Source organism: Ambystoma mexicanum, chromosome 3q (assembly GCF_040938575.1).
Source record: "Ambystoma mexicanum isolate Mex_15411 chromosome 3q, UKY_AmexF1_1, whole genome shotgun sequence".
In the NCBI taxonomy this organism is placed as follows: Eukaryota; Metazoa; Chordata; class Amphibia; order Caudata; family Ambystomatidae; genus Ambystoma; species Ambystoma mexicanum.
In genome coordinates this window covers 259,428,240-259,448,621 of record NC_090926.1, presented here as the reverse complement: position 1 = coordinate 259,448,621, position 20,382 = coordinate 259,428,240, and the positions used below count along the sequence as shown (strand labels likewise).

At 46.3% G+C, this 20,382-nt stretch overlaps 1 protein-coding gene across 8 annotated transcripts in view; it reads right to left on the bottom strand.

Moving 5' to 3' along the window:
• STAT2 (signal transducer and activator of transcription 2) overlaps positions 1–20,382 on the bottom strand; it is a 1,902,691-nt gene that overhangs the window by 1,150,609 nt on the left and 731,700 nt on the right. For all 8 annotated transcript variants that reach the window (XM_069653700.1, XM_069653696.1, XM_069653703.1 and 5 more), the window contains exon 10: positions 5,389–5,499. In XM_069653700.1, the coding sequence (XP_069509801.1) occupies positions 5,389–5,499 (111 nt within the window). The remainder of the gene's footprint in view (positions 1–5,388; positions 5,500–20,382) is intronic.

Sequence of the window (20,382 nt, the reverse complement as noted above, 5' to 3'; positions counted from 1 at the left end):
GGTTTCGGTGTAGCTCGACCCAATGTCTATTTTGATCCGACCATGTGACTGGGAGACCGCATTTTCAAGCTATTTGCAGAATTTAACTCCATTAAATGATGAACTCTTCACGCCTTCAGAGTTTTGTCATTCCACCTCAAACAGAAAGTTTTTTTTCTCACATGCGTTGTAACTACTGGATGGACAACCAGGCTCATGGTGGACTCGACTTCTTGGTGCTAGGCCAGCCAAGCCTTTCTTGAATAATTCTTCGCCATCAGTAATTTTCCAACTGCGCCACACTGAAAACTCTTTACAATCGAAGAGTTTCAAGCGTTGCAAAAGTGCACAGTGGAATATCCAGGTTCTATACATTCCTATGTATATATGTTGGCGCATCGCTGCAAACTATTCACTACGTAGCCCGATTTCAGACCACTTTGTCTACTTGCGTTACTGTGTCTGTAAAAGTGTAAACTGATTTGCATTTTTCTTCAGCGTTTCTGTAGCATGAGCATCTCCATCTCAAGCCCAAAATGTTGCTCACATTTACCACCTCCTTTTCAGATCTTAAAGCATGTCTATATTCTTTTACCTTGTGCATCTTTTCTGGGTGCGTCAGCTCCATTCCGCATGACATCACCAATCTTCCCTTTCACGCATTTTCACACTTCTTCCGGGACTTTATCCAGAAGGCCATTATTTTTCAGTGAATGCATATATGGTTTTCTTAATGGATATCTTGTTTCCAGGATCTTCCATGGTCCTCACTGGTACTGCGCGTGTTGCAATTTCTGGCTCCCAACATATAGGCAGCATGGGGGCAGAGCTTGGGGGGGGGTACTTGACTCCTCCTCTATACTACCAAAAAGGTACATTGGGCTACTAATGGGGTACATTGGCTTGCACACCTGATGAATACAAAACTTAGAGCCATCAGCCTGCTCCCTAAAAGCAATGTATGGTGATGAAATCAACATAATGCCAAAAAAACAGGGCTTTAAAAATAAACAATCCTAGGATCCATATGAGCAACCATAGGGCCATACACTAAAACAAGGGTTGTAATGCTATGGTATGATATGATATGATATGGCATTTATAACGCACCTATACACAAGTGTTTCAAGGCGCGACAAGGCAAGGGGGGGGACAAAGGGAGGACAGACCACGATCCTACTAGGCCAGGTGTCATTCAGATCGTGCAAGTGCATGGGAAGGGGGGGAAAGGAAAGTGCGCAGGGGGAGGGGAAAGGGGAAAGTGCAGTACATGGGAAGTGGAATAAATAAAACACATAAAACAGCCAGCTAGTGGCAAGTGCAAGGACGTGCAGACGTAAGCGCTGGTAGGGGGACTGAAGAGATACAGATACACAGTCCCCAAGTGCATGGGTTGCCAGGGAGGCAGTGCAGGTGGGTAATTGACGGGCCTGGGCCAGAGATCAGAAAGGATGGCCAGGTAACCAGTGCAGTTTCAGTCAGGAGTTCAGCAAGGGAGGGGAGGAGAGAAAGCAGAAGCAAAGAGGAAGGTTTTGAGGTGTTTCCGGAACCAGAGATGGTTCTCCTTGAGTTTCAGGGAGGCAGGAAGGCTGTTCCAGAGAGAGGCCCTTGCCGAAGAGAGTTATCTGCCAACAACTCGTTGCTTGGAGAAGCGACTGACCCTAAGGGAGTTGGAGGCAGATGAGCGAAGAGCTTGAGAAGGAAGGTATTTAGGAATAGAGAGTTGAAGGTATTGCGGCCCCAGGCCCCAGAAGGCCTTGTGTACCAATGCAGAGGGTTTTGAACTTAATCCTCGCAGCCACTGGGAGCCAGTGGAGAGATTTCAGTCCTGGAGGGATACGATCCCTGGGATTGAGGCCAAGGACAAGTCTTGCAGTCCTGTTTTGGATAAGTTGTAGAGGGCGGAGAGTGGAGGCAGGCAGGTTTAGATAGAGGCTGTTAGAGTAGTCCAGCTTGGAGAGGACTAGGGCTCTGGAGACAGTGAGCTTCTGGGGGAAGGAGAGGAGAGGAAAGGAAGAATACCTCTATGGCAGATGGACTTCAGCAGAAGTCCCTCAGACAACAAAAGTAAGCAAGAGTTCACAAAAACCAAAAAGGAAAAAAGCACACAAAAATGACTAGGGATCCCATAATATTCTGCCTCATTTGACTCATCACCAGCCCATCCGCCCAAGAGTGAACCCTTACTGCTCTGTTACCAATTGAGAGGATTTGGCTTTTAATTGGTGGACACCCTTTTTTCCTATTTAGGAAAGCACTCTTCACAGCCCACCTGAGAGGGTTATGGACCAATCCCTCCAATACTGAGCAACTGAAGGACATGTAGGCGTCGCCGGTATGGACCAGTATATGTGTCTTCACAGAGTGAAATAGCCTAAAATACAAGAAATTCTGAGAAACCTCACCTCTAGTCCAGTCCTCAACAGGTCAAGGGTAAAAATTACCTTCACAAACAGATTTCAGAGTATATTAAGGTCCAGTTTATTAAATTGTAAATGAAATGGCAACATCAAGTCAATAGCCATTGTGTTATATAAAGTGTACGAAGGTGAGTGTACAAAAGTTAGACTGCACATTTTAGCAAACATATGTCATGCAGTCCATTTTGCATGTGTCGATCATATTTTGGACTTTGGCACCCTAATCTTTCCCCCACAATAACAATAGTGCTGCATGATGCATGCCAGTCTACTCGAGAGCTACTTGTGAACATTTGTGTTGATTATGGAGCCATTGTAGTGCATTGAGCCCAACGTTACACAGTAGTAAAACTTTAAGGCTGGGGGGACTGCCTCTCTCATCATGGCAGACCAGAGTTTAATATGCAAAATGCGGCTCTTTCAACGCATATTTTAATGTTGTCATGAGACATAATCTATTAAATTGGGCTGGGGAGAGGAGATTAATGTCGCATTTTAGAATACTCATCCCACCCACTTCTCACAAGAAGCCATAAGCTGGATTCAATCCTTCTTAGACAATAGGACTATGCAGCTTTTTGCACCGTCAGCAGCTGCGGACCCTATTCCCATCACCTGCGGCGTGCCCCAGGGCTCATGTGTTTCGCCCACTCTGTACAACATCTTAAGAAGCCCCTTTTCGATGATCTAGATGGCCTGGGTATCACCTACACTAACTATGCGGATGATACACAGATCGTCATCCTGTTGACGGGAGATTATGATAAGGATTTGGCCTTTGTGAACAGAGTTTACCTCATCATCCAGGCATGGAGGGCCTCTCATGGACTATGCCTGAATGATGACAAAACCAAACTCCTCATTCTGGGCACAATGGCAAATCTCAATAAACTGGGCCGCATATATTCTAACTTCATCATAAATAACAATAACATCCTAGTAGCCAAGGAAGTGAAAACTCTTGGTTTCTACTTAGACTCTACTATCACCTTCAAAAAGCAAGTAAACTATGGCCTCGGCTACCGCTTACACGTGCAAGTTAATTAGAGCAGCTAAGCCATTCCTTACACCTAATAATTGTATCACTCTAGCAAGAGCCCTGGTACTATCCAAACTGGATTATTGCAAAGCCCTATATGAAGGCTGCAATAAATACATTACTAACAAGATCCAGATCTTACAAAATAATGCTCTGAGAGCAGCCCTCAATATTCCTAAGAAAGCCCACATTTCTGACTTTAGAAGATCTAACAATTGGCTCTCCACCAAAGATAAAATTCTCCTAAAATCAGCCTCTCCGACTCATAAATGTCTTCACATGGCCGCCCCTCAGTACCTTACTTCCAGATTCCAGTGACAATCTACCTACCGCCCTTCCAGGACAGCCACTGCTAACCTACTTCAAGTGCCTAGATTCAAACGTATGAAGATGGGTGGCAGTAGCTTCCCAGTCAAAGCCTTCCCAAAATTGGAACTCACTCCCACCTTCATTAAGAGAAGACATGCCCTACCCTCGGTTCAGATCTAACCTCATCCAATGGATCAAGGAGCACGACATCTGACCCTTCACCACACTGCCATACTACTGTCCACTGCCACTGTATATAGTGTGCTCAATGTGTCTCTGCTACCAATTGCTCACTTGTATGATATATGCCAGCATTGTTTATTAATATATTGTATTGTAACGCACAGCAATGTAGCCTAAGCTGAACATTCCTCTTTTCCTTTTTCTGCACCCTAATACCCTTGGGTCTGGTGCGCGTTATAAATAAACAAACTATATGATTGTTGGAACCAATCTCCTTTTAGCAAGCAATATACGTGCCATTTAAACACCAAGGAGCTCATTTTATATGAGCCCGTAATTTGGCGCCGGGGAACTGTGCCAACTTACACATAGGAGGGTCTCAGCTGCCGCATGTTCATCATTTCCACAGCAGAGTGCAGAGTGTATACATTTTACCCTCCGCTTTCTCACTCCACCGTGCAAATTGAGTAAACGCTGCCTGCCATGCATGCATGACCGGTGGCGTTTAAAATAGATCCTTATAGAGTCCGGCTGTTTTTTCTGGCACATAAAGCTGGCAGACTCGATAGGGATCCCCAGCATTTGTAAGCAGAGAGGAAGGGAGCAGCAGAAACGCAAGTTGCATTCAGCCCCTACTCTCCGCGATACAAATGACTGAAAATGGAGTGCACCGCAAATGAAAGACAAAAACGCCTTACGCAAGGCTTTTACGTCTTTCATTTGCGGTACGCACGGCTCAAAATGAGCCCATAAGTGTCCACCTGTTTCCCGGGTTTCCACACTCCTCACTGCGAAGACCCTGTGAAACCAGCTCTACTGTGACAAGACCACATGGACCAAGAAGAATCCTAACCCACGACTACACACTCAACCCGAGAAGATGGAGTAATGAGGCTTAAGCCTGGGTATCCAGAAATCACCGCTGATGGATAAAAATCTATCAGTAAGAAGAAGAAGCAGCAGCGTGGGTTGCCAAACTCTTGGACAGAAACCCGGATTTCCCCGAAAACTTTCACAATCCAGAGAGGCACCAACATCTTTTGAGAACCTCTACCCTGGGCTCATACTAACGTTGCTGACGTGTGACATTACGAAATATGTAGAAAGATAGTACTGTCGTGAAGCAAAAGAATTCAACAGAACTCATTTTAATAATCAAGACTCAGACATTCCTGTTGGCCTACACATCTATGACGTGCCGGATCCATCCAGTTCTCAGCAGTGGGGGCTCAACCCACTGAACTAACTGATCTGGTAACTTACAGCAAAAGATAACAAAAAAGCATGTCTAGAATCAAGCAAAAGAATCAGTAGAAACATGTAGTGTTGAAGAAGTACCTATGCATAGTTTTTAAGGCACAACATTCCACCCCCTTTCTGTGTGGGATAATATGCGACTAGCAAGACGGTATGATTGGTTTTCACAAAAAAGTAATATATCAAAGGCACATAGCTCACCTTGTGCTAACGGAGAAGCGGACGCTGGTTCGTAACACCAATGGCCTTGGCCAGGGAGGAGACATGCAGGGCTGGTAGAGCTGGTTGGGCTGGTCCTCCACCACGAAAGCCCTGAAAGAGGCGGCAACATATTGAATCGGCCCTTTCTGGATAGTTATGTCACACAGCATGGCCTACCCAACACAGCAGTTTAATAGATAATAAATCGAAACCAACCTCCCATGTCGGTGCATTTCCCCATTGCGTCCCTTTCTCCTCATAGAAATAACAATGTTGCCAACTTACCTCAAGAGGCCAAAACACCCAGGTGGTATGAATCCACTCATTCCATCATCTAGGCCACTCCAACTAGTAAGAAGGCGGCACGCTCTTTCTTTCAGGATTAGTTTGGAAACATTACCTACCTGTAACCAGTGCTTTAAATGGGTCGCTTTTAACTGGCCCTTGGTACCTGCACTTTCATTTTTGGCAGTACTTGGGGCTTCTCCGGGCTCAAGGAGAGTACCAGTACCTAATAACGTGGCCAGGATAGGGTGGCCTCCAATCTCAGTTTCTCGTCCCGCACTCGGCGTTCACACTGCGTGTGATACTTCAAAGCACTTGGAAGCAGCACGGGTGCTCGCCCTGAAGTTTCACTTTGTGTGAACACAGTACTGTAGGAGAGATATGGCTTGATGGCCCAGACACAGGGGCCTGCAGCCTCTTACGCGGTACGAATGGCGGGGATATAAATTAGATGAGAGCATAAAGTCTGCAGGCTGTGTGAAATAATGACTCAAGCAGATGACCTTATGTTGCAGTGAATTGTCTATCATTATGAATACAGTTTAAAACCCAATTGAGATTGTATTTGTTAAGCCTCACACATTTGCAGGCTTATACTGTGATCTTCCAGTCAGTATGGTAAAATAAAGTTATAATCATGTTTGTTGCTGGTCGTGGTTCTATAAAGAATTATATAATGTCAGGTAAGTTTCTTATGTAATTTGTTTATTGTTCAAGGCATTGTTTTAAAACTATTATTTAATCTCGTGAAATCCAAACCGTAAACGAATACTTATATTAAGTACAGCTGAGAAGATATGGGGCCAAGTGTTAAAACGCAGACAGGGCCTAAATCTTGGTTTCGCCACTTAAGCAAAGTGTATGATCCTGGGCAAATCATTTAACCTCACTGTGCAAAACTGAAGTGATTTACTTTACAGCCCAAAGTTTAGAAAAAAGGAACTTGCCCAGAAAGCAAAAAAAGAGGGTGAAAACTTAATTGGCGTGGAGGAGGAGCTTGGCTCGGAAGAGCAACAGAGAGAAATGAGTCTATGAAAGGCGTACGAAAAAAAAGCTGCCGAAAACAACTTTGCCGAATCTCTTTTCTCTGAGTTTACCACTTTGTTTTAACCAAAAAAGGCATGGGAGACCCTTCAGACTCCCACCAACCAAGCTCCCCCCTATAAACCACAATCATTCTAACCACCTGTAGTTTTGAGGTAAAACAAAGTGAAACAAATGTTTATAAAAAAAAAAAATCTGCAAACTTGCAAAAGTGTTGAATACCACAGACATTTTCTACAAATCGAGAGTGATGCACAAAGAGCGACATCCACATAGAAAGGGAGACAAATATAGAACAACGCTAATTGTCGGGGCGAGGCATAGTAAGATTGATAGAAATAGCTTGAGGAGAGGCACAAGAGCAATTCTAGACCTTTCCGGGGCTGAGCACTGGCACATTTAAAACCTAGATTGGCGAGTGCCTGCACTTCTTTTTCCACACTTTAAGCACTGCCTATAATGATAGTTGCGCAACCCACTATGAAGGAGATGGCACTAGATTGCAGGAGTTGAACACCTATGAACAATAATATTACCTTTGTGCCCTTTTTCGAACATTGCTGTCTTCTCCACCAATCAGGATGGCGACATTTGGGCATGAATCTCTAATAGTGCTTGGAATTGCACCCTCAATGTCTGCTGCTGGGCCGAGCTCAATGTCCTTTCTGGCTGCCTCCCCCCACCACACCAAAGCCAGGGGGCCACTTCGCCCGCAGGAAGTACTTGGAGGCCCCCTCCACCTAGTGGGGGATGCCCACTGGACGGGAGACGCCTGACTATAAAAAGGGGGGAGGACAGCATGGGACATGAAAGGATGGGGGCGGAAGAGGGCGGAACGTGGGAACAGCCAGGTGTGAGGGACTGTCTTGGGTGATGGTAGTAGGTGGGGTCAAGGGCCAAATACAGGAGAGTGAGTAAAGGGAGTAGTCCTCTGTTTGCTGATGGCAAGAGGACAAACCCACCCGCCCTCCCCTTAGGCTAAGGATAGGGTGGAGGTGTAGTACGAAAATCACATGTAATGTCCGACACATTGTTTTTTTTAAAGTCATTTCAAATTTTATAAACATAACAATCATCAATTAACATTTGTGGGTTAAATCTTAGACTAGTCAATTATTTTCCTACTAACAAGAACATAAACTCACACTTCACCATGAAGGTATATAATAAAGTCATTAACTATACCCAACCCAATGCAACATTGCTATTTGCACACAAGAAACAACAACAACCTTGACAATACATTCACAACATCAATAGACTGAACAACAGAACTCGATTCACAATTATTTCCCTATTCATTCACGGCAATCCAAACTACACACTCAACCCAAATCATCCAAGTATCATGGTAATAGATTAGCCACAATTATACATTTCATTGAATGGTGCCCATATATCCAAATATTCACCCTCTCTTTTCTGTTTTTGTAAGATGAGTTTCTCGTAACTGGACAAAGTCTGTAGATCAGACAACCATCCCTCCACTTTTGGCTTTTTCCTCGTTTTCCAGACCCTCAAGATTTGCTTAGCCGCCACCACCAATACCCCGTTAATCCAGCTACCGTGATCTCGAGTTACCTTACATCTCCCCGCATTTGAGAGCAGAATTACTGAATAAGATGATCTAGGAAATGCTACTACCAAAATGATGTCCAGCCTATCCAAACCTTCCCCCCAAAAGTCCTCCACTCTTAGACATTCCCACAACATATGTAATAAAGTACCTCCCTTCTGTCCACATCGTCAGCAAGACTACTCAGTTGTCATACCCAAGTCAACCAGACGTACTGGGGTCCAAAATTACTGACACAAAACTCTCTGGCGCACACATCTCAGATTTAGATCCATCTTTGAATTCGTACCCACTCGTATTACACTATCCCATTTTTTTGTAGTTATGTCTCTGCCCAGCTCTTTCATCCATGCTTGCCGCAATTTGTCCCACAAAGCAGCCCATAAGCCCTCCATAGGCATTCATTTCAGAAAAGTCGAAACCAAACTGGGTGGCAAATTAAATATATTGCAGACCGTCGGCCTGTCTTTCATTGGACTAAGCAGCATACCCTGCCTCTGTGTAAGAAGGCATTCTAACTCTGCATAATGCCATAGCTCCCTTTTCCCTAAAACAAAATTCCTTATAAGAGTCTCAAAATACATAATTTCCCATCATTCCATACACCACAAACCCTTAGAATTCCTCTCATTATCCAACTTCGCCAACATAAGGTCTTATTACCAATTTGCAGCCCTGAGTTGTGCCACAAAGATGCTCCATAAGGAATCCACACATTTTCACCACTATTAATCATCAATGACATTAATGCATCTCAAGTTGCTTCAATAGTTAGTAGTTTTGCACTTGAGTTAGGTATCTTCCCCATCGATTCCACATCTCGCATGGAGTATGGTGAGAATTTAGTTTCTTCCATTAACATCCATAACGGAGAACAATCATCTCTCTCAACAAAATAAAATGCTGATTTATTCAATAACAATCCCCTGTAGTAATGCTCCAAGTTGAGATATCCAAACCCCACGTCTCACTGCCGGCATTAAAACATTGTGGAATCCCAGGTCTTTTGCCTTCTCCCCATATAAAATTTTGGATCGATGCGTCTGAGGACTTTCTTTGTAAACCTAAGCTGAAGTGATAGAATAACAAAGAACTTTTGGCAAAAGCACCATCTTAATTGCATTAACCTTTGACCAAATATTAAAAGTTAAACGGGCCCATTTTTGTACATACCTTTGAAGTGTCTCTATTAGTTTAACTACATTAAAATCCACTATCTTCTTCAGATCCGGGACAAGATATACTCTCTAATACTTCACACTTGTGTATGCCTATTGACAATTCCAAGCACTCAAGTCACTGCATGGATGCGCGGAATCTAGTGGAAAAACGACTGACTTCTCCCAATTAATTTTGTGGCCTGATAAGAGACCTACTTCCCCCCAAAACATACTCCTAAGCCTTCCCCCACCCTCTTTTGGGTTAGCCAAAATTATCATCATATCATCTGCATAGCATAAAACCTTGATTTCTTTATCCCACACTCTAAGCCCCTGCAGTTCTTGTTGCTGTCTAATATAAGCTATAAGGAACTCTAATGCCAAGTTAAAAAGGAAGGGGGAATAGCAGACATCCTTGCGGTGTACCTCTAGACAAGGGAAAGGCGCCGAAAGTTCCCCATTAACCCATAGTCTAGCACTGATAGATGAATGCAATGCTTTAATAGCTTTCAAAATAAGTATTACCAAACTCCATTTTGGTTAATGTAAAATCCAAGAAGCGCAAATTAACATGGTCAAACGCTTTCTCTGCATCCATAAAGAGTAACAAGATTTTTCCCACCTCGTTCTTAGGGAGCCACAAAATGTCTATAATAGTTCTAATAAGATCATAACCGTGTCCCTCCCGCATAAACCCAACCTGAGATCTAACAATCATATCTCCAATATAGTTGTCCAAATGAATAGTTAGTATTTCTGGTAAATATTTAGCGTCCACATTTAATAATGATATTGGCCTGTAATTACTACACTTGGTTTGGTTCCTTACCTGATTTAGGAATTACTGTGATACATGCCTCGCGCATTGTAAGGCATAGAACTCCCTCTATCAGAAAATGATTATGTAATCCACATAGGAATGGATCCAATTCAGGCCCAAAGGCTCCGTAGAATTCAACTGGAAGACCGTTCAGGCCTGGCGATTTGCCTGCATTGAGTTGATCAATAACACTCATTATCTCATTCTCCCTAATAGGTTGTTCAATGGCTATCGCATGCTCCACAGACAATTTTGGTAAATCAATGTCCCCGAGAATTCCTCTAAATCGGCCAATGTCGGAAATTGATTTTCTCTATATAAGGATTTATAAAAGCTCCTAAAGCATTCACATATATCTCCCCTCTTCACCATTGATGTTCCCTGCTCATTTACTGTTCTCTGAACATATGACCTATCCACCATTCCTTTCAATTTGTTAGCTAGTAGCCTATCCGCTTTATCACCCTCTTCCCAGTATTTCGGTTTCATATAAAACAGGCCTTTCTCTTCCTGTAAATCCATTTCACATCTCAGGGATTCTCGCGCTCTATCCATCTTCACTTTATCCTCGCTACTTTTTGGTAACTTATACTTCTTTTGTAACTTGCTAAGCTCATTCTCCAGCCGTTTCAATCCTCCCATCCCAGATTTCCTTGCACGAGATGTAGGATTGATCAATTCCCCATGAATAGTTGCCCTGAAACTGTCCCAAACCGTTAATTCATCAGCTGTTCCTTCATTCACCTCAAAGAAGGATTTGATAAATGACTTTAAAAGCATCAATGTGTCCTGATCTTTCAATATGTATGTTTTCAAATGCCATCTAGAAATAACAGACCTTGCATTGTCCAGATTTAACACCAACTTAATCATGGAATGATCCGACAACACTCGCTCCATCATCTCAACACTAGTAGTCTTCTCAATGAGTTTATCAGAGATCAAAAAGTAATCAATTCTAGAATAAGGGTCATGTACTGGTGAAAAAAAGAATATTCTCTCTCTCCTGGGTGCAAAGTTCTCCAACTATCCGCCAAGTCAAAGCTATGTAGGAGAGTTCCAAATGCTCTACTTGTCCCCACCACAGTGTATCTACATTGTGCTGAGCGATCGAATTTGTGATTAAGGACACAGTTAAAGCCCCCCCCCAATATAATGCATTCTCCACGCATATTTTCTAACAAAGAAGTTAATTCTGTAAAGAAATTGTTCCCCGCAGTACAAGGGCCATAAATAGATCCTATTGTGATTATGTTTCCTTCAAAATTCACATCTATCAGAATCGCTCTCCCTTAATTATCCATAGTTACTCTCTCAACTCTCATGCCCAAGCCTCTACAGAATAATATTCCCACCCCTCTAGTCTTAGAGACATAACAATTCAACAATGTCTGATTATATCTTGTACTGGTCATGAGATTCTTTGATTCCTCCACTAAATTAGTTTCTTGTAGAAAGACATCATCTGCTCTTGCTCTCCACAAATGCAATATCACATCTTTCCTTTTCCGAGGACAGTTAAGACCTTTAACATTCCATGTACTAAATGATAACTCTCTCATTTATCAATATATGTCATCTATTTCTCTCCCTCCCTCCCATTTTCATTACCAATGTGACTAGTAAACACTTTTAAATTCTTGACATATGTTTCGCCATTAGCCATTCTTTGCTTTATGCTGAAATTGGAAGCTTTGTAGATGGCGTTGATAATGCATATTTATAACTGGGCACTTACAATGTCCTGATTTGGGAGTCAGGTTAAAATCAATTTGATCAACTAGATTCTCAACCTTTGACTTGTTACATACATGTCGATTGTACAGACAGAAACCACAAAACAAACACATACAAGACCACATTAAAAAAACAAAGCAAAATATTTTTTGGCAAAATATTCCATATTATCACAGAATGACTCTTAGTTCCAATATTTACACTACGATTGAAGTTAAGAACTATTCTCCCTGAGGTCTGTGCCATTATCTATTAGCCCAATAAGGTATAGTACACCCCCCCACACCCACCATAAAGTATTGAATAAACCCACTCAATTTCAATTACTAATTTCAAAGACTAATTTCAGATCCCAAACTGGCACCTGAAAAGGGGACGTCAGGAACACATTTGTGAGCCCTTTTAGAAACTGTAACTAAAGGAATTATAAAATAATAACATTCTTCATACAAGCGCTTGAAAATAGATAGCTATGCGAGGTAACCTTTAATGGTACCCACTTGAAGACCGTTTTGGGCCAAAGAAAGCAAGAAAGAAAGTACCATTGGAAAGGAACACTGAAAAGGATCGACATTGTGTCCTCTGCACCAGTTGCAAAACTTACGCCAACGGTACAGGGATTTGGTTGCCGGACACCTGGCCGAAAGCGACACTTCCATCACATCATCCGGGAGGTCCCAATCCTTATATCTCAACCTTTCAGAAAACAAGCGTAAAGATTGAGAGTCTTGACCTCTGGAGGGAGAACCCAACCCCCCTTGCGCAAGAAAAGATCCACGCTCTCCTGGCCCAATCCAGAGCAATTAGGATCCTGTGGGACCCGAAACTCCGCAACGTCCTTAGAACCTGAGGAATGACGGGGATTGGAGGAAACGCGTACAGAAGTGGGAATGGCCAATCCACGACGAGCGTGTCCCCCAAGTCTCCTCTCGGAGGAAATTCCCTTGAGCAAAATGTCTTGCACTTCCGGTTGGCACCGGTCGCTAACAGATCCACTTGAGGGGTTCCCCAAAGGGCGAAGATCTCTTGAAGGACTTCCTGACCTAACTCCCACTGTGGGAGACTGCGCTCTGCCTGCTCAGAGCGGCCGCCGCAGCATTCTCCTCTCCGGCCAGATGAACTGCCGAGAGTGAGATTCCTTGCTGTACCGCCTAGAACCAGAGCTTCATCGCTTCTCTGCACAGCGGAAGTGACCCTACACCTCCCTTTTTGTTGAGGTAATGCATGGCCACTGTGTTGTCCGTCATGATCAGGACATTCTTCCCCCGCACAAATGGCAGAAAAGCCTTCAGGGCTAGCCTGATGGCCCTCAGCTCCAAAAGATTTATGTGGAGTTTGAACTCTGACGGAAACCAACAACCGCTGGTGGTCAGCTCGTTGGCGTAAGCTCCCCATACTGTGAGGGAAGCATCCATCACTACTGTCACCTCCAGCCAGGGTTGCCAAGACGGCTCTCCCCTCATCAGATTCCCTTTGCTGGCCCACCACAGAAGATCCTGTGAGACAGTGTGCGGAATCTGAAGGAGATCTGACATTTTGCCTGAGAATTGCAACCACTGCATCCTGAGAGCCCATTGCAGGGATCTCATCCTCAGTCTGGCCTCTGGCACCAGAAAAATGCAGGATGCCATGAGGCCGAGCAACGTTAAGAATTCGAAAGCCGGGAGACACTGGGCATGTTGAAATTTGTTGACCATCTGGACAATGTGATGAGCCCTCCCCTTGGGTGGTGAGCACTTCCCCAAGGATGTGTCCAACACCGCTCCAATGTATTGGAGCTGCTGGGAAGGTGTCATGTGGGACTTCTAGAAATTGACGGAGAAGCCAACTTGTGAAGGGAGTGGCAGGTGACGTTGAGATGAGCCAAGACTTGTTCAGGAGAATGTGCCCTGATCAGCCAATCGTCCAGGTAGGGGTATACGTGAACCCCCCTCTCCTGAGGTATGCTGCCGCCACTACCATGAGCTTGGTGAAGACCCTCGGGCATAGGTCAACTCGAATGGCAGGACCTGAAACTGAAAATGCAAGTTGCCAGCTGCAAACCTCAGGTATTTTCTGTGCTTTGGATGGATCGGCACATGAAAATAAGCATCCTGTAGGTGCAGTGACACCAACCAATCCTGAAGTCGAAGGGCCTGAAGGACCTGAGAAAGAGTGACCATCTTGAACTTGTTCTTCCTGAGGAACTTGTTCAAGCAACGCAAGTCCAAGATGGGTCTCAGTCCTCCGTCTTTCTTGGGAATCAAAAAATATGGGGAATTACAGCCCTTGTTCCTCTCCGCCACAGGCACCATTTCTATAGCGCCTTTCTTCAGCAGGGTCAATATTTCCTGCACAAGGAGCGGATCCGGAATCTTCGAAGAGAGCTTCCCCGGTGGATTGTCGTGAGGCCGACTCAGAAAGGGTAGGCAGTAGCCGTGGGCTATTGTTTCCAGAACCCACGCATCTGAAGTAATGGCTCGCCACTCTACGAGATGCTACGACAGTCTGCCCCCAACCGGCGAACAATGAGACCTGGCCTCATAGTTGTTTTGGAGCAGCTGCGGCAGTGCCTGAAGACAAAGAGGCAACTGCCTGGGCGGCTTTGGCACCTTTGCCCCTTCCACCACGAGTAACTTTACGTTGGCCCCTTTGACTGGCCGCTCCTCTTGTTCTACCAAAAGAGGAGTAGTAACGAAAGGAGCCACCCCTCCACTGCTGTCCCCTAGGACGAAAAGGCGGAGGTTGACGCACAACTGTGCCCAAAGATTTAGCAGGTGCTTTGGAGGTCTGCAACCGCTCAAGGCCTTGTCAGCTCTTGAGAACCATCAGGGCATGTTGAGAAGACGGGCCTGCACATCTGGTGCAAACCCTGAGTGCAAACCCTGACTTCCGCAACCACGCAAACCTGCGTATCACGGTGCTCGCAGCCATGGGCCGGCTGACACAATCAGCAGTGTCCAACCCAGACTGAAGGGATTCACACATGGCATCCTTGCCATCTGCACAATAGCAAGAAACCCATCCCTTTCTTCCCCTCAGGAATATGCTCCGCCACCAGAGAGAGAATTCCACAGAGTGTGCCAAATTGTAGCCAAGGCACAGGTGGAGTTGGCCGAATTCAGTGCCATACTCCCAACCGAAAATACCTTGAGTGCCCATGCATCGAAGCGCTTGTCGTCCCTATCAGGAGGGATGTTAGGGTATGCCGCCTGCCTCAAGGTGGCCGTGGCCGCCTGATCCACCAAACTCTCAGGAGTGGGGTGAGTGGATAGGTAGCTGGGGTCACTACTGGATGGGCAGTATTTCTCTTAGTCAACGACTTGTTGACCGCCAGAATAGATTCTGGTGTGTTCCAAGTAGCAGCCACCCTTTTCTCTAACACGATGTGAAAAAGCAACACTGAGTCAGTGGACGGACCTTGATCTAAACTGTCAGGTCATCCTGGGTGAATTCAACTGGAGGGCCTGACCACCCTAGGTACTACGTAACCCTAGACATCAATCTCCTATAGAATGATTCATCATGAGCCCCAGGCTCTGGCCTACCAAACTCCATTTCAGGAGATGTGTCAAGGCCACTTGCATCACGTAACGACTGACGCAGATCTCCCAACTGACTGTCCTCATAAAAGACCATGGGCCTCATTAAGACCCTGGAGGTAACCATGGCGCTATTAGCGCCATGGTTGCCTCCAAAACCATATTGATTCCGCCATGGTGAATAGAGAAATTACCGCCCCATTCCAAGGTTGGCTGGGCGGTAATTCCCCATGGCCCTTCCCCATTCCCATTTTAGCCACCATAGGGCTCAATGGGAATGGGGAAGGCGGTAATGACGGTACCGCAAATTGCGGTACCGTTATTACCTCTAAAGTCCCTTTGCGGGTCCCGTCCTTAACGGCTGGTTTTACCAGCTATTAAGGGAGGACCCGCAAAGGGACCTCGGAATAGGGCGCTAAGGGATTACCGGCACCGGTGCCCTTACCACTACCGGTAATCCCTTACCGCCCGGGTCGTAATGAGGCCCCATGCCAAGAACCTCAGGTGTATCACCAGGAATATCAAAAGGCTCCAACCCCACATCATACCTCTCCTCATCCTCATATGTCCTGAAGAGAATGAAAGAACTCCTTCCTATGGACAGGAGTAGATCTTGATTCAAGAATCGGCCTCACAGTCTTAGACAGAGCCTTTCTCAGAGGAGCCACAGGGGTCTCCTTTGGCAAATTCTGGCCCATAGGCCCCGATGGCATGGGTGGCATCGACAGCTTCGGCGCCGATGGCTCTGAGGGCCTGACCGAGGGTACAGCCCAGACAGCCGCACTCGAAGGACATAGCGCCGACTATACCTTCACTGACTTCGACGGTTTCGTTGGTGATGAAGACCGCGATCTGGATCAGGCACGTCTCTGGTGATCTACCAGAAACTTGTCCGTGCGGGACCTCGACAGTTCCCGATGTTTATCGCGCCGATCGCCCGGGACAGAGGGCGCGCGAGCGTCAGACCGAGACCGTCCCCTGTCGGCTTCAACCGAAGGCGCGGACGGAAAAGTAACCCGAGATTGAAAAATATCCAGCATTTTCTCCCTGAATGCCTCCCATTCCTCCAAGGTAGAGGATTTAGTGGGGCAAGCCACTTTCCTCGCGAAGACATCATCTGACGAGGACGGCGAAGGCGAGAGTTGACGCCGCTTCCGGGAGTGCCTCGACGAGGAACTATTCCGGGACTGAGATCCCCTTGACTCCCTTCAGCAGGGCGAACCACCCCTCGAGTCGTCAGTGGAAAGACCAGTAGTCTTTTTGGATTTACGTGGTTTGGAAACCTGACCTACCTGCAATTTCCCCTTATACTCCCGCAAGACCTTGGCAGTCTACGACTGGCACTTCGAGCAGTCGTCCGTGTCGTGGCTCTCGCCCAGACACCACAAGCAGATACAGTGCTAGTCCGTGATGGACATCTTGGATTTACAGTGCCGACGTTTTTTAAAGCCAGACCGCAGGGTCTTTGAGGCAGAAGAAGAGACATTATCTAAGTAGATAACACGAGGCGTGACGGGTTCTCGAAGCAAACACGTTTGTGGAAAAAACAGAACTGAGGCTACGGACGCCGTGCGTTCTACTTATAACATCCGATGACGTCACCCTCGACGGAGGCCTTCGAGGGACATTGACCCAACGCCATTGATGCAGGGCGCCCTCTGCCGAAAAAATTTCTGAACCAGCACAGCTGTAGACATTACATGTCAAAGATGTGCAATACGTTGGTGGACACAATCCATTTGAAATAGAGTTACACGTAAGTAAAATGTTCACAGATTCACATGCAACTTCATAGTTATTTTCAAGTACAATACACAAGATTTCACCTCTATAGGAAGAGATGCTTCGGCAATGCTCGCCCCACCGTAGTTTCAGTTTTAACATCAGAGCCCAGGGAGATCTGGGTTATGTGCTGTCTGATATTGAATGGACCTGAATATGCACAGGTCCTAGTAGATTTAAAATAATTGAGAGCTGAGGTTTACACAGGAGAGGATAATTCATTATGTGTATTGGTCTTGGGAAATTGTGGCCTTGTTAACTGAGTCAGGATAATACAACTGTACAAGGGGTGTGGATACTACTCTACACATGTTTTGGTTATGTCAGAAAGTTCAATTGTTCTGGGATGAGGTTCTTCCACATATAAACCTAGTGTTGGGTCTTTCTCTTCCACGTACACCTGTGCTGAGTCTATCCCTGCTAATATCAATGTATCACCCCCTCCTTAAAAAACCTTCAGGCGATCCTACCTGTCCGGCTAACTATCGCCCGATCTCTATCACTCCTTTCCTGGGCAAACTTCAGAAAAAACTGGCCAACCCCCAGCTTACTCACCACACTGAAACTGTAGGTTGTCTCCATGACCACCAGTCTGGTTTCAGAGCAGCCAGAGGCATGGAAACTGCTCTCTTGAACACTCGTGAAGATCTGCTCTCCAATCTCGACACCAGCACCCCTTCTGTCCTCATGCTCCTTGACCTTTGTTCTGCTTTCAACATGGTCAATCACGCCATTCTGATCAATCGAATGCGTGAGTACCAGGGCATCACAGATTAGGCCCTGGACTGACCTTCCCAGGTCCATCTTGGGTAATTTCTCTCCGCCATTTCTATTTCCACATTTGGTGTTCTCCAGGGCTCTAACCTCTCACCCCGGCTCTTCAATCTCTACGTGGCCCCTTTGGCCACCTAATCTCTACCTTCTGCTCTAACTTTCTCCCACTTTCCCTCTGTCACTCTGGCCATGCTCCATAGGCCCTCCTCTTTCGCCTTCCTGCGAGGCAAAAAACCTTGGTGTCCTCCGACTTTACTCTCCCCTTCTTTGCTCACATCACAGACCTTTCCAAGAAGGCCCATTACCAGCTGCACCTCTTCAGAGGCACTCTTCCTTTTCTCACTTTTCCTCAGAATCTCATTGGGGGTCATTCAGAGTTTGAAGGTAAGTAACTGTCCTTACCGTCATGGAGCAAATAACATGTCCGTGTAGTCACGAGCCCGCTAATAGAGGGCTATTACGACTTTGCAGGCACGAGCTTTGCACCATGCCATTAAGAGCATCACTGCCATGCCATAAAAGGCCCGAAAAAGGCCCTTAGCTACATCATGTAAAGCGCAGATTGCACTGCCGGCATGAACCAACACGGCATTAGCAGCCACCGCTAATAGCGGTGACCGCTAATAACGGTCACTGTAAACAAGCGGAACCGGAAGTAGCGTCATCACACAGGAATGGGAAGGAGCACGGCGGCCATCTTTAAAAACACAATCCATTGCCAGCCTCAGCAGCCAGGACCTGTGGATACTGCAGTTTGTGAAAACCCATCCTCTAACATACCACAATGCCTAAGGCTGTGAAGAAGGGCGCCTCCCGCCAGCGCAATGAGCGATTCAATGAAGATGAGCATACCATGCTAGCTGACACCCTACAAGAACATGCAGATGTCGTGTTTGCCCAGAGCATGAAGAGGGAGGCCATAATACGGAAGAAGGAGATCTGGGCACTTGTGGCGCAGAAAGTAAGCGCGGTTGGTAACACCCCCCGCACTATCAAGGACTGAAGGAAGCGGTGGGACGACTTGGGGCTACGAGTCCGCAACATACTCACTGCCAACAGGAGCCAAGCAATGTAAACTGGTGGAGGAGAAAGCTCCCCCATAAAGCTGTCCCGGTGGGAATAAATCTGTGCTAGCCTGATCGACATGGAGGGCATAGAAGGTGTCAGAGACATGGAGTGTGGCGCCATAACATCGGCGGATGGAGGCGAGTGTCCTATGAAAACACTAATGCAGAGTCTAATGAAAGTCCACCAATATGTCTGTCCAAAGAGGCAAGCCATGGGCCAATACACACACATTCCCAGCAAAGTTGTCGGACGCAGCACAGACACATGCAGTTGCCTGCAGCAAGGCAATGCCGTACTGGACACATACCACACAAAGATGTAAATGGCATAAGTCACACTGCATGCAGGCCCTAAGAAATATGCATGTCACATACCATACGTCTGCCCCAACATGAGTGAACCAGACGTATGCCTGCATTACCCAACCATGTAGCAAGCAACGTGATCATCCAAACTCAAATGCCTATTGGCCTCGATTGTGTAGATGATCAATTGTACAAATGTATGCATGATGCCTATCAAACCATCACTCATGCCGTCCCTCTCTTCGACCCCCACAGGCTCAGACCTTGACAGCGATGCGCAGGACTCACTCCCACAGCCAACCACACCCCGGAAGAGGGCCCGGGATGAGGCCAACAGGCCTTCCGCCTCAAAGGGCCAACCCAAGGGCCACCATACACCACCAAGGAAACCACCTCAAGTTGCCACGGCACCGGTGCTGCCAAGGTGCTAGGAGGAGGTGAGCTCCCAGCAGAGGGGCACACCTGGAGAGCACCCCTAGGAACCCGACCCTTGGAGGACCTACCCATACGATTGCCCCCAGGAGATAAAGTGCAAAGGCCTCCTGACCTTCAGTTTGAGGTGTTGGAGCTGCAACATCCCAGCTGAGCAACGAAGGCGGCGTAAGCACAGCCAGCTGGAACAGTGTGGAACCCCAGTTGAAGTGCTTACGAGGGAGTACCGTGTGCAGGAGTCGGGCTGTAGTGTGGAGTAGCTAGTGAAGTGAGTCCTCCTACACCGCCCCCTCCCCTTTTTTTATTCTTCATGACACGTGCAACAATCGCTCCAGAAATACCATTTCACAGCTTAGCCCCATCCTCCCTCAGAGTTAGAGTCAACCCCCACGATGGCAAGCGACGACCAGCCGTTGAAAAAGGATATGGCGGCCTTGTTAGAGGAATTAAGGGGCTTCCAAGCAGACATCGGTCGCAGGCTGGATGGGCT